The sequence below is a fragment of the Macrobrachium nipponense genome, chromosome 44 (genome assembly GCF_015104395.2).
Source record: "Macrobrachium nipponense isolate FS-2020 chromosome 44, ASM1510439v2, whole genome shotgun sequence".
Classification (NCBI taxonomy): Eukaryota; Metazoa; Arthropoda; class Malacostraca; order Decapoda; family Palaemonidae; genus Macrobrachium; species Macrobrachium nipponense.
The window spans coordinates 39,971,478-39,986,477 of record NC_087221.1 but is presented as its reverse complement, the minus strand read 5'-3'; the positions used below and the strand labels follow the sequence as shown (position 1 = coordinate 39,986,477).

The following is a 15,000-nucleotide window of genomic DNA, read 5'->3' as shown; positions in this document are numbered from 1 at the left end:
GTGAAAATACCGAATGTGAAACAAACTTACAACACGCCTCCCAGTCAAGGGAGAACAATAATTGTGTAAAAACTGAGGAGGCCTAAGGCCGAAGAGTGATAAATCAGGCCGCCCTGTTCTTGAGTTGAAATATACGTAATTCCTTTGAGAATGTCTATAAGCTTTATAATAATTTATAAGAAAACCCTCTAAAGATGAATATGTATGATTTCGTTAATTTTCAAACTTATGTAACTTATTGAAATATAAACAGTTTAATCAAAATGTTATTAATGTTACTTTTAGTGAGGCACAAAAAATGTGTAAAATATTTTTTTAAAATGTCTTCCAAGATTTCATAAAAAACTCAAAATACAGGGAATGGAGAGAGAGAGAGAGAGAGAGAGAGAGAGAGAGAGAGAGAGAGAGAGAGAGAGAGAGATAAATTAGGAAGGAAGAGTCCACACACACTGGATAAATCATAAATAATGATAAATGGATACAACAGAAAGCAAAAGGTGATGAATGATGATGGCTCGAAGGGGGTAGGATCCTGGAGAGAGAGAGAGAGAGAGAGAGAGAGAGAGAGAGAGAGAGAGAGAGCTCGGGATGAGACAGGTGTGAAATATAGACCAAATAAGAGACAAGGAAGACGCGCGGCGATGCTATCTGGATACTATGGAGACCTCTCGGGCAGACGGTTGCTATAGTAGATTCACATCAACCGTGCATTTGATGTCTAGGCCCGTCCGTTACGACGCTCCTGATTGGCTGCTGATAAGCCAGTCACAGGACTGGAAATTCTCAGTCTCTCTCGAGAGTTCACACGGGTAGGATCTGTGTTCCGCCTCTCCTGAGGGATACGTCTTGCAAAAGCATCCCTCAGGAGAGGTGGAACATAGATCCTGTCTATGTGAACTCTCTCGAGAGAGACAGAGTTTCCAGCCTTGTGAATGGCTTATCAACAGCCAATCAGGAGCGTCGTAAGGGACTGGCCTAGACATCAAATGCAAGGTTGATGTGAATCTACTATAGTATACTTATAGATATCCTGTAGATGTCGGTGTCGCTAGTCGCTATTTACACAGGCGCAACACTACAAAGAAAGCACCTGACAGATCGGTACACGCCTGAAGATATTACGATTCTAGGATGTTAAAAGCACACAAACTCGATGTACGAAAACGGTAAAGTCTCACGAAAGGTCGACAAAAATATAAGATAGATTTATGGTTACTAAACCTGGCGTCGCTAAAATAAATATCAGGGAACAAAAGTATTCTAATGATACGATGCAGAGAGAGAAGATCTTTCGGACAAGTCGAGATCCCCATAGGATTTTTGTTCTTCCAGTTGGTCCTATATTCTAATTTAAATGTTTTATCATCGACTTTCTACAGGTTTCCCAGAATTTCGTGTCGTGTAGTAGATCGTGTTAATATCAAGGAGAATGTTCATCATATGATAATACTCGATTTACATAAGCAGTTTATTGTCAGTTTGTATCAGAGTTTACAACTATTTATTAATAATAATGATATTAATATGATAGAAAACTATAATTAAGCAGGGTTTCCACACATAAAGTGGTGTTTATGCAGTTCCTAGAAAAAAAAATTTCATTACTAGAAAAAAAACCACAACAACGCCATCTACTCCTTCATAACTTTCGAAGGACAATATTTCAGATATCAGAAGTTATTAATAAAAATGTGCGGAAAGATATTTTGAGCGCGCGCACCACACACACATACAAAACTGTTCCTAATGGCGTCGAGCTATTCTTTTCCACGCATACGATTGAGTCACGTAATGTGTGTTATTATTTGAAAAGCAGAACATCCACATGATTTCTAATAATTCACTCGTGCTCATCGCATGACTACGGCACCAGCGAGCGCTCAAGTTGTGATGATGACGGACAAAGTCATTTAAGACAAAATACCAGAGATAGAAAGTCCACATTTTCTTAAGGTCAACAAAACTCTCTCTCCTCGACATGACCGACCAAAAGAACGGGAATATATAACGGCTTTATTGAACTATGAAAACGCACACTTTTACACCACTTACTAAATCATAGTAGTAAAATATTGAATGAATCGTGGTGCAAATGTTCGCTGCGATATTTAGCTTGTTTCCAACTTTTAACTTTTGCTAATATATTTTTTTTCTATTTAAAGAGCATCAAAACCGACCCATTCGCCGTAAGCTGCGTCACGATAAAATTATTCAAAGGATACTACGACATCAATTGAAGAAATAAACGCAATAGCGAAGTAATAACACCTTAACATGTCCGTACAATAATAAAAAAAAATGCTATTGCATTACGAGACGAAGCTTCTCTCTGATTTTTACTATTTGCCAACTGCTAAAAATTTAACGACACAGCTAGGTCACATCCAATTTTATATTAGTCACTATCATCAGTCACTTTGAGCGCTAATACCGATATTTATAAACCTATCTATCACAACAAATATTTACAATTTCACATATAATCGCAAGCTACAGATTTAATATTTAACGCAATGAAGTCATTATCTTCTTTCTTCTTCTTTTATGTAGAAAACTCCAGCGTCACAAAACGGAAGTACTAAACTCACTTTGAAGACGCCGACAAAGACTTTGATATTACAAAATGTGTTGAGAAGAACGAAAATGGTAGGGAGTCCTACCAAGTTCATATATTTTCCTCCACTTTTATAAAAACATCAAATGGAGAGAGACTAACATTCCCTCCCCCACCCTCAGATGACATTATATGAATAAGAAACTGAAATAATAAAATTACAAAAATAATTAAATGTTTAACAACAAAACAAATTCCGTACAACGAATTTCACTCTAACGACATTTAGTCATATTAGTCATAGAAGGCCTAAACTTAGCAAGGAACACAAACTAGGAAATGAGGAGGAGAAAAAAGAGCGGTCTTCAAAAGAGATTAAAAAAAATATATACCGGCTACATGAGCATAAAAAAATGGGAAATAGTACGACTTAAGCCTAAGCGGCCAGGCAGTGCTATGGAGAACGGCTATTCAGTATCATCGTAAATGAAAGTGAGAAAGAATGAAAACTTTAAAAATATAGATAAACGTATATTAGTTTATATATATATATATATATATATATATATATATATATATATATATAATATATATATATATAGATATATATATATTATATATATATATATGTATGTATGTATGTTTGTATACCGTATACCGGAGCAGCTTCCCAATGCTTATCACATCTTTATTTTCGATGGAATAAGAGAATCGCCTCTCTCGTCTCAAGCGATTTTTCCTCCATAATTAATAGATAAGATAACCAAAAGGAGAAAGGAACTTCTCGCCCATTTACGAAAAGACGAACAAATGAAAAGGGTATAAAAAAAAATCCAAGGGGTGACGAATACATTGAAAATGAACTTTGAATATTCATTCATTAAAACCATTATTCCTAATGTTAACCCGTTGTCATAAAGCTCTCTTAAACTGTACTGTCCGTTACATTAAACCGCAACTTGATAACGCTGAAAAAACACTGGTTTAACAATCCCACGATAAAATATTGTTCAGACTCTTGTACGCGACTTTGAGAATCGGACGCCGCTAAAACAAGAGTATCCAGAAGCACGAGTGAGTGATACTTTTAATAGATCTTATATAATCTTGCATAAGACCTTGGAGAACTGCTGCAAGAAGCAAGTCATATGGCCAACAGAATCTGTGAGAGATAATGACAAACTTGTTATATATATTCTTGCAGGAAGGTTTGGGAGTTCTCCTCGGGCAATTGAGTTGAGTTGAGTTGAATATAGAATTTAGGCCTTATAGAATTGAGGTCATTCAGCGCCCAAATGGAAATTGCCAGTAAAAGGTTTGAAAGGCGTAACAGGAGGAAAACCTCAAAGCAGTTGCACTATGAATCAAGTGTTAAGAGAAGGTGGAAAGTAAGATCAAGTAAGAGAATATGGAAGGAGGTACGGTAAAAGGAAAGAAAGCGGTTGCAGCTAAGGGCCGAAGGCACGCTGCAGAGAACCTTAAGTAATTCATACAGTGTACCGAATGTGGTCCAATGACGGGGCCACGGGCAACTGGCAGTGAGTCACAGTGGGGTACACGAGTAGCTGAGTGAGTGAATGATAAATATGCTTTTTAAATTCTTGTTATCTGACGCCGGGCACTCGGTGCCATTGGCAATAGGGGCAGGGATGGCCAATGGGCCACCAGAGAGACCGAGTAATATTTATGGTCTTTATGGCTTGAGTCATGTGTAATGTTCGGTGGCATCATCACCACTGCCGTTACTTAGCAAGCCGTTGGAAGCAGGTTGGTCTGAAGTAGAGAGATTTTGTAATAGCTCATTTGCTAAATATATCTGATCAATTTAATAAACAGCGAGCCTTAAACCGAAACAGAATATAAAGGGGTTCAACAGCCGTATTTCTTTTCATCTATTAAGGTTAATAAGTCCCCGATGCTCTACATTAAACCTGCTGATTCAATACTGACGGCAAAATAATAATCATACTGATTTTTGAAAATGCAAAACTTTACAAACGTCACTGGCAAAAGCGAATTTTAAAAATGAAATACGAACACTAACACAAGTGCACATATGTGCCAAGTACGTTTATGTTTGTATAGTCGAATGTGCGCACAGGTCAAGACAAAATAAGAAAATAAGAGATGGGATACAAAAAAATACTTTACACATGTATATGTGCCATATACGTTGACGAAAGTACGACCGTATCTCAATCTCAAAATGCGGTTACGTACAAACCTGCCGTCCCACCACCTAACCTACCCTACCCTTCCCTTCCCTGCAACGACTAGAAGAAGTCCTTTGCTCAAGGACCACCTACCTGTAGCTCATCCTTGCACCTCCTCTCCTCCTCGAGTGACATCCTCTTCTCATGTTTCTTGAAGTACTTCCGCTTGGCGGCCTGCAGGTTGAACCACGTGTAGGCGAAGGACTTGACATGTGGCAGCAGCGCCTCGATGAATGGGTGGAACTCATCCTGCGGGAGAAACAAGAGAAGGATGAATAAGGGCCTTCCTTCGGGTCGGTCGATCTCAGCTGGCAGAATGGGGGTGGAATGCGGTGGTGAGGAGGAAGATGAAGAGGAAACTTTTGGTGTTGTAAGTACAGAATGATGATGGTAAGTCTTTGTAATGCATGTGTTCATATGCGAGCGAGCACACACACACACACGAATATATGAAGGGAGAGGTGTCCAATCAGACGACAGTCATGTACACGAGTTTTAATTAGGAAACGTTTCATGTTGTCACCAACGTTTCTGAATAAAACTCGTGTATACATAATTGTCGTCTGATTGGGCACCTCTTCCTTTATATTTATGTTTGTAGTCCACAGGGGAAAAAAAAAATAAAAAAGCTGAAATTTCTTTTAGCTCAACAGTTTCGGCCTTCGATAAGGGCCAGTGAAGGCCAAAACTGTTGACCTAAAAGGAATGTCAGCTTTTCTTTTCCCCTGTGGACCACAACCTCATATATCTATCTTAGTGAAAAAGGAAGACTAAAACCTCATATATATGTGTATATATATATTAATCTATTTTAAGTTTGTACAAAGGATGAAAATGATTGGATTTATAATTATTTACTCGTGTTTTTTTCCCGTTACGCATATTTGATACGCATATGCTTATGCATAAGGGTTAAAAGCATATGTAAATATATGTGAAAATACAACAAATATAATGAAGTTACTTTGATCCTTCACATTCTTGACAACGCACTACAAATGACATGTATTTTATTTATTCAACGTACGCAAAAACTGGTATTTCCTCAGAATCACTTCTATTTGTTTCCTTCTTGTAAGTACACACGCACTAACCCATTGCTTAATCAATAGTTCTCTAATTTTCTACGCCTATGTTTTCCTACTACAAGTTATCTTCAAGCCTGGGCTAGAGACGTGCCCATTGATTACGCCTTAAATGACACATTCAAATTAACGCATATGCATAAGCTGAGAAATGCCCCCAATGGACAAAACCACAGAAACTTTCCACAAGAAACTGTGCTGTTTTAATACTTCTAGTATCAAGAAAGTAGTAGGTCTAAAATTGCATCAGGCATTCATCTAATATGAATGATACTTAATCTCATATACATTCGTCACGATTATATCAAGTTGCAATGTCTCAAACTTGCGATGTAATGAAAGGTTTATTTTTGTATCAATTTGCAATACTCCATAACAGTGTCGCTGCTTTAAACTGTATGTTATGTATGAACTAAAGAAGAAACGAATGAAAAAATAAAAATGCGTATTTTGCTGCCTTTGTTGCCAAGGGACGAAGAAATAAAACCAATACCCCTATCAAAACCAGTCTTCTGGGCTGTTTTATTTTCTTTTTTGTTTTATTTTTTGTTACATTTCCAACAGACCCGCTCGCCAAATTCGGACACCCAACACCCCTCGCTCCGCCCCCACACCCCCTTCCCCCTTTTTCCTTTCTGCGTAAAAGAATACGAAAATTATCCTTGGACACAAAAGGAATCCCCAGTCGAGATCAACACTCGTCGCCATAACATCCACACCTATAAACCAGAGAGGAACACCTTCCTTGCCCCTTCCCCCCCCTACACCAGACAATACGACGAGCCCCTCCCCCAACCCCCCATACCTCTCCAAGAGTCGTACAGGCACAAAACATCTATTGCAGGGGGAGAGTAAAGTCGTCACTTAATCCGGCAGGGGGTGAGGATGTTTCCCTCAACCTGACTTTTAAGCCACGCCCCCTCAAAACTTTTGAGTCCCACCCCCCTAAGGCGATTCTTCTGGAAACTGTCACCACCTGAAATCCTCGGATGTATTTGTAATGGGAACGAATATACGTCCGGATATTAGTGGCAGTTTTGCGTAAAAAAACAAAATTGAAATAAAGTCAAATAAAAAATGAAATAAAGTAAAATAAATAATAAAAGCAGAAAAGGATTCTTTTGATTTCTCGCGCAGATCGAAAGGATGAAGTCGAGTGGAAAGACTTTGGGTATCCTTTCCCCTATATTCTTTACAATAAAAAGTCAAGCATCTGCTAAAGATTGCGTACATAAATTCGGCTCCTTTCTTTCTTATTCTCTTTCCGTTTCTCTTTATATATTCTGTCAAGTGTTTTATTATATATATACTATATATATATATATATTATGTATAATATATATATATATACATATGTATGTAGACATTACATTTACACTTTACCATCATTTATATATATTATTATATTATTATATATATGTGTATATATTAGATATATATATATATATATATATATATATTATATTATAATATATACTTCCTCCAAGCTATCCAGATGATCATACCATCTCAAAACACACAGTTTCATCTTTACATACGCCTCTTATTCTCACCTTAGATACAAAAGTTCTTAAGCTTAGTGATAACAAAGAAATAACCTTAGAAAACTTAATTAAAATCAGATGCTACCTACATCACAAAAACAGTGGTTTTATTCTTAATCTTGAAGCAACGATAATTCCTTGTTTTTTAAATGACTAATTTAAACGCCGACTCAAAAGTCCTTGTCACTTAAATCAGCATGATCAAGAACATCAAAATATAAAAAAATAATAATAACAAAATAACATCACAAGTACTGAGTAACATAGATTAAAATAACCAAGTCATTCGGATACGAGAAACTCAATAATGATTCTCCCGTCGAGAAACAAAAGCTCTTCGACCGTGCGTCATACGAGATCCTACTTCTGAGATCCCTTCTTAACGCGATCATCGTTCCCGACCTCCGCATGACATCGGAAAATTCGGTGACTCACATCGGCAGCATCTATGGGGGGCGACCGCCCGATTTCCACCATCCACAAACCCTGCAACCTAATTTTTTTCGGCGGTCCATTCCCCGACGTAGCTGATGGCGGTTCCCTGCATCGGGTTGAACTTTTAAATTAAGACATTTTCGCGTTCATTTGTCTTCAGTTTCAATTTTACAGTTCTGGCGTAGTTAAGTATTTTCTTCTGATGGTCCGAGTGGCATATCATTCAGCTTACATTGGCTTGAGCCGTGGTGTGTTTGTGTGTATATATATATAAACTACAACTACATATTATTATATATATATATATATATATATATATATATATATATATATTATATATATATATATAATATATCACACTGATGCTTATATCACTAAATAGCACGTGACAATATATTTAGGCAAGGCCACAGGAAAAATAAAAGAAAGTGTACCAAGCGCTTTCGTGTTATTTCAACATATTGTCCCTCGAAAACGTGTTGAAATAACACGAAAGCGCTCGGTACTACTTTTATTGTTTCCTGTGGCTTTGGCTAAATGTCTACCGATAAAAAAAGTGTGATGTTCATTTCTCAAGCTGATATTTTTAGTGTCGATAATGAACATCCGGCTGTATTGAAGCTTTCAGCATATTTTAATTTGCCCTCAACCAATAACACGTCAGCAATGAAAAAGATGAACAATATATAGACAAGTTGTAAATTAAAAGTTCTGTTATGCAGTTGGTCTATACAGGTTAATCACAACCCTTCACATTCAAGAACTTTTACATCGACAAAAATATCGGAGATAGTAGAGGATATGAATAGGGGCTTGCTATCCACACCAGAGAGAGAGAGAGAGAGAGAGAGAGAGAGAGAGAGAGAGAGAGAGAGAGAGAGACGAGATGAGAGAGAGAGAGAGAGAGAGGAGAGAGGACGCCGCCACAGTATACAAGATTAAAGTCAAGTTATCCAGCGAAACCATTAAGCCTAATCTCGCTTCATTCCCTACAACTCACTCCACAGTGTAGCTAAAACACACCACACACACACACACACACACTAACACACACACACACACACACACAGAGAGAGAGAGAATGAATAAGATATACATTTTTAACTCCACTTGCTAAAACTGTATTTAATTCTAAAGAAATAACATTTCAAAAATATTTCTTTCTGACACAACTATTGAAAAATAAAAAGAAAAAAAATGACGACCCGTCTCTCTATAATGGCTCTTGTCGATAATGAAACTTATTATAGGGTCATGTTCTACTTGTAAAAATTATCTACTTTCGGGACTTACTGAAATATTCCCGTCACAGAAGCGCTGATGACCTTCGGTATCGCGAAGCGAAAACGTACAGAAGACTCGTACTACATATGCAACAGGATAATTCCACTCATCACCCTTAGTGTATCGCCGAATATAAAATAGCGTTAAAAACATCAAGATGATACTACCGAAACATAGCGACTGTAGTAGTTTTTATTTCTTTTTGCGCGCTAGCGGTAAATATCCGTAGTCAATATCACAGATGCTCCTCGTGTTTGGTGGAATGTAGACTCGGAAAGTTTTCAAACGTCTATTCTTTTATCTTTTTTTTTTTTATTCGTGGAGTTTGCGCTCCATTTTCCTGTCTCATCAATTACGAAAAGTACACTAGGTAAACATACTTGAATGACATCTTTAAACAATCGTTAAAATAATACAGCAGATGGCAATGCTACAAAAGAAATACAAAGAGATCGGCCAATCAGATACAAGACACAAACCTCATTGATAAACGCATCGCGCGTTAACCTAAGGTTAAAATACCGATAAAAAGACGATGCCGATTAAACCAGCCTAACACGCTCCCCTTCAGATTAAACGAGTGAATCTTTAGGAATTCAAAACAGCTGTTGTACCAGTGGTTACACCTTCAGTTTCATTTACATTCAAAGACCGTAACATCTGATACAATACCAACTTTTCGTAAGTACGTCGCGCGCATTATAAACGATCATTTCAAGACACATGGAAACATTAATATAACGGAAGAAGACCTCTCTCTCCATCACGCGAGTAGTTAAACGCGATGGAAAAATACCGTAGAGTTCACCCCCGACGGAGTACGAATTGAGGTTAAGGAAGTAGGAGAGAGAGAGAGAGAGAGAGAGAGAGAGAGAGAGAGAGAGAGATGCTGTTGAGAAGGCGGCGATGCCATGCGGAACAGACTGCCTGAAGGGGAGAGAAAAATAAGGAAAGAAACACCCACACGGACAGATAAGAGGGAGGCGGCGAAACAAGGACTGCATTTTATACTGGGACTTGTCACACTCGGAAGAAAACAAGATGTTTTGAAGAGCGATAGACTGACTGCACAGTGCACCTCACTGGGCGCGCATTCAAACGTAAATTATAATAATAATAATAAAATAATAATAATAATAATAATAATAATAATAATAATAATAATAATAATTCAGACTGTCAATATCTTCGATGAAATTAAATTCTATTCTTAAACCCAACACCTGTGATCTTTTATTGTGAAGAAATTTCAATTCTGACGACATAAAATACTTCGAAATCATTCACGTCAGCAACCATATATATTATTAAAAATATTAGTATTTAATTAAAAAAGAAGCTAAGGAAACATTTGTCCATTTATTTTTATCGATTCGCAGTTAAAATATATAACGCCGTTGCAAGACGGCATCATTAATACTGGGCAAATTGCTTGGCAAGTCATAAGAAACTCATCATCAAAATGTCATTTGACCTAAGATAGCAAATTTGACATGAACAAGTAACAAACATACAAACATGAAATACCCTATGGATATAAACATGCCTTGGAGACTCTTAGCAATTCTGAAAAAAGACCTTCAAAACACCAAACACGTTTACCCTTAAATGAATCATTATGAGACTGTTTAATCTTCACTACCAACATATCCAAATAAACAGAGAGCGTGCACCGATCACGGCCACGCGAGGAGCAGCTTTCATCCATATCTGGTGATCTCTACGCCTTGTTTGGTTACATGAAAGCAATATAGATCTGATCAATAAACAATAATATATCAGGTTTTGGATAATACTTTGACTTATATTCATCATCTATATTTTAATGCAATCAGCAAATTTAGAAGGAAATATATTCATATGATTCAATATCACGGCCACCTGATTAAATATTGCGGATATTACGTTCAGTGGAATGAGAATCTTAACGAAAATGGCTCCAGAATAAGAGCATTTTATGAGGAATGAATTTCCTTCTTTTGAATAATCTTCACAGACAATTAGGTAATGAGATAATGATCTGAAAGCATTATTATAGTAAATATCCATACGATATTTTTTATATAGATATATATATATATATATATATATATATATATATATATATATATATATATATATATATATATATATATATATATATATATATATATTCTTCAAAGACCATACAGGCAGAATAAAGAAAAAAAATACCCGGACGCCTTAAAGTCACATCCATACTAACCCAAGGGCATGGTGGCACATTTCATGGGTGGTTGTCCTCCGTAGGGTGGGGGCGGCGGAGGCGGCGGGTGGGTGGTCTGGGGTATTGCTGCGGGTGGGCGTAGTAGGAGGACACTGTGCAGTCAGAAGTCGCCGCCAGAACTCCGCCACAATCTCTGGGGTTTGCCCTCAAGTAGCCACTTGACAAGCCAAAGGGCACCGCGCCGCTCCTCCGCTCCGGAGGGGCAGTCGAGCCTAGGATTTCTTGGGTACTTCTCTAACTATTGTGGTCGACGACAAAAACGCAACTGGCAGCAGCAATGACGAAAGGCTATTTACCTTTTCCAAAGGCTACGTCTTCTCCAGATATCCTCCCTCTTGTTACCTCTGGCAAGCTCATCAGATAACTGGCTACCAATTGCTTCGTCGTTTCAATTCCGTCAGGGTAAAATGATCTCGTTTGTGTGTTTTTCTCTTCGTTCCCTTCTGGCGTCGTCTTTCTCCCAGCGCCTCTTTACATCACACACACTTTCGCTAAAAACGTCAACACAGTTGGCGACTGGTGCCAACGAGGGGAGGGCCTCCCGGTCCAAGTTTCAAGGTGAGATGCAATTGGCCGCAAAATTTACACGTGCATAAGAAACGCTTTTACACTTTCTTTTGGCTTTCTTATGGTCAACGTCTTACCATCTTTTATAGTTTAGTAAAAAGATTCTCAGCAATTATAGCCGGTGCTGCGAGGGTTTACAAGTTACAGCTTTCTCTCCACAGGTAAATCTTGTTTACAGTTAAAGGCACAACACTACTGCTACAACTAACCTTTGTTGTGTTTCTACGTAGATCTATTATTGCACCAGATTGAACGAGATCTGGTTTAGGACTACTCTTAGGAAGTCGCTACTTCACCAGACGGGGACAAACACGAACCACAGGTATTCATAAAATTTATATATATTTATTTATATAGATATATATATTTTGATCTAAAACTTATAACCAAAAATAGCAGCCACTAAAGTATCAAAACTACCATCGTTTCAAATCTGACTTATAAAATATACTGTACGCTGGACACTTGAAATGGAGGGACACTAGACTTACACAATTTTCTTAATCTTAACTTTATTTACATATATATAATAATATTGATCCTTTTCAAAAGTAGCACGTCTTCCGTTGCAACTTTCCAGTTCAATGTCGAACACTTACTTTTCTTTGATGTGTTTCTTGTTTGAAGGAGATGCGAAGGACACGAAGAATTAGTATGACAAATTACAAAGTGGTGTTTTGTTCTGGTAATTACAGAAATGCTTAATATAACCTTTGTTCAACAACTTCCAACTCTTTCATTCAGCCATGAAGCCACTGGAGAATAGTACACAGTCCATTAACATGAAAAGGAGACTGGATATATAGCATAAATACCTTCAAAAATGTTCAACAATTTGTCATTAGGTAATTTATTTCCCTTTTTTTACGACGTATACTGGACGGAAATTCGTTGTAATTTGTATAAGGAAACGTAGCTGGTATCAGTCGACGAAAACCAGTCGATATTTATAACATACAGCCCACTCGTTTAATCATGGCAACGACGAAAAGCGTCTTTATGGTCTGACCAAATTTTCCCTGCAACAGTAAAGAGATGTTTTCACTAAATAACCTTAAATTTCACTTTGAAAAGTAGACAACGACTCCTAAAGACAGCAGTATTATTAATCTAGCAGTTCATCAGTCATGTCTGAGGATGACTGTTACATCATGAAGTGCCTACGCACTTCTACGCTGGCGATACGACAAGTGAAGCAGTCGTACACACGAGGGAGGAGGGGAGAAGGAGAGAGAGAGAAGAGAGAGAGAGAGAGAGAGAGAGGAGAAGGTACGGGTGGGAGAGCCAGCGAGGAAGGAAGGTCCGTAACGCAGGGAGGCTAAGCTTTAAGATTCGTGATGCTGGTGGTGGTGTTGTTGGTTGTGCTTCGCCCTCTCTCTCGCAAGATACATTATCTACACACACACACGAGGCCCTTCCCTCTTTCCTCCCAGTGAGAGAAAGCGAGAGTACAAGAAACTAAGGATAGATAGATGTCCTGTCACGCTTTCCTCTCTCGAGGTTCGAACAGTTATCTTTATCTCTCTCCTCTTTACTCCCTTTTTTCTTTATTATCCAGATCTTCCGAGTCTTTTTTTCCTCTCTGAACACGGTATAGGTTTTTTTTTTCTCACAGAGAATTTCTTCCTCTCAGACCTGCTGAGTCACAAGCACATCGGACACACAGGGGAAACAGACAAACGCGTACAACGAAAAGAGGAAGTACGACGGAGAGAGAGAGGGTGTGAGGGAGGGAGGGAGGGAGAGAAGGGGAAGACGAAATAAACAATGAAATGGTAAAAGCCTTTACTCATGGGAGATAGAAGAGGCACACACGAGACTCTTGTACCGACGTATCGATCTTCAGCCAATCCACCAAAACAACACTACGGTCCCCCAAAACCTGATAGTCAGTCCCCAGCCGGTTTCACACACACTGCTGCTGCATGGAGGAGGCTGATGTATATAATTTCACGTTTTCATTTCGTCCCCTTTTCCTTTTCTTTTCCTAACCACTCACTTCTTCGCCTCTATAATAGGTCTGCATAGGTCATGGTGGTGTAGCACTTGTGCACGAAGAGTGAAGCGATAACAACCGTGGAAGACTCTGGAGATGGAAGAGGTGTGATAAAAAGGACGAAAAGGGGCTTACGAAAAAGAGAGAGAGAAAGAGAGAGAGGGAAAAAAAGAGAGAGAGGGAGAGAGAGAGAGAGAGAGAGAGAGAGAGAGAGAGAGAGGGAAAGAGAGATGATGCTGTCTTCTGCTTCCGATGCCTTGGGTTTAAAGTCCTCTTCGTGGAGAAACAGAAGACACGAGGGCAAAGACCAGGGTAATGTGATTAAAAACCGCACACTTTGGCTTCCAGGGGCGCGTAGGAGAGGGGTTAGGTTGAGGGGATTTCGGGACGAAGGTTGAATCTCACGAGGGGGAAAAGTATGAACAAGGGGAAAGGGGAATGAGGGTAAAAGGTGGTGGTGGTAGTGATAGTGGGAGAGTGAGAGAGTGAGAGGGGTTGGGTCGCTCCCCGCCGTCTCTTGTAAGGGAATGTGGAGGAAACGTTGTGGCTCAGACACAGGCCCTCGCGAAGGATGGGCGATGGGGGGCGGGGGAGGGGGTTTATGGGGGCTCAGAGGAGCCGGGGTGGTGCAAAGGGTGTAGGTGGAGACTCCAGTTTCCCCTCGAAATGCCTGCGAGATAATTCTGTTCTGATTTACCCTCTAATGACAATCGACATCCTCTCTCATCTCCAGATCCAAACCTCCATCTTACTTATGACATCAACAATAATTCAGTTATATATTTTAGCATACCAAACTGACCGTCAAAATAGGGTCAAATAAAAACCTACGTTGCAACTCGCGATTTCCCCTCCGCAGTTGCCAGGCACCGCCATCCCAGGAAACTACCATGAATGAAAATATCGAAAAATACAGTAATTCCAGATTTACAAATAACTCCCAAGAACACTCTGAAACCACGTGTGGCCGTCACTCGCTCACCAGATCACTCTTGCTTGCTATGAGCACTCGCTGTCAAATAAGGAGAGGAAAATTTTCCCTTTTGTCATGGATGTGCATCTCACTCTGTCTCTCTC

At 38.8% G+C, this 15,000-nt stretch overlaps 1 protein-coding gene across 14 annotated transcripts in view; it reads right to left on the bottom strand.

Annotated features, from left to right (window-relative positions):
* The window catches only part of LOC135204207 (nuclear factor 1 X-type-like), a 451,271-nt gene that overhangs the window by 94,248 nt on the left and 342,023 nt on the right, over positions 1–15,000 (bottom strand). For all 14 annotated transcript variants that reach the window (XM_064234304.1, XM_064234305.1, XM_064234302.1 and 11 more), the window contains one exon: positions 4,861–5,016. In XM_064234304.1, coding sequence (XP_064090374.1) covers positions 4,861–5,016 — 156 coding nt within the window. The remainder of the gene's footprint in view (positions 1–4,860; positions 5,017–15,000) is intronic.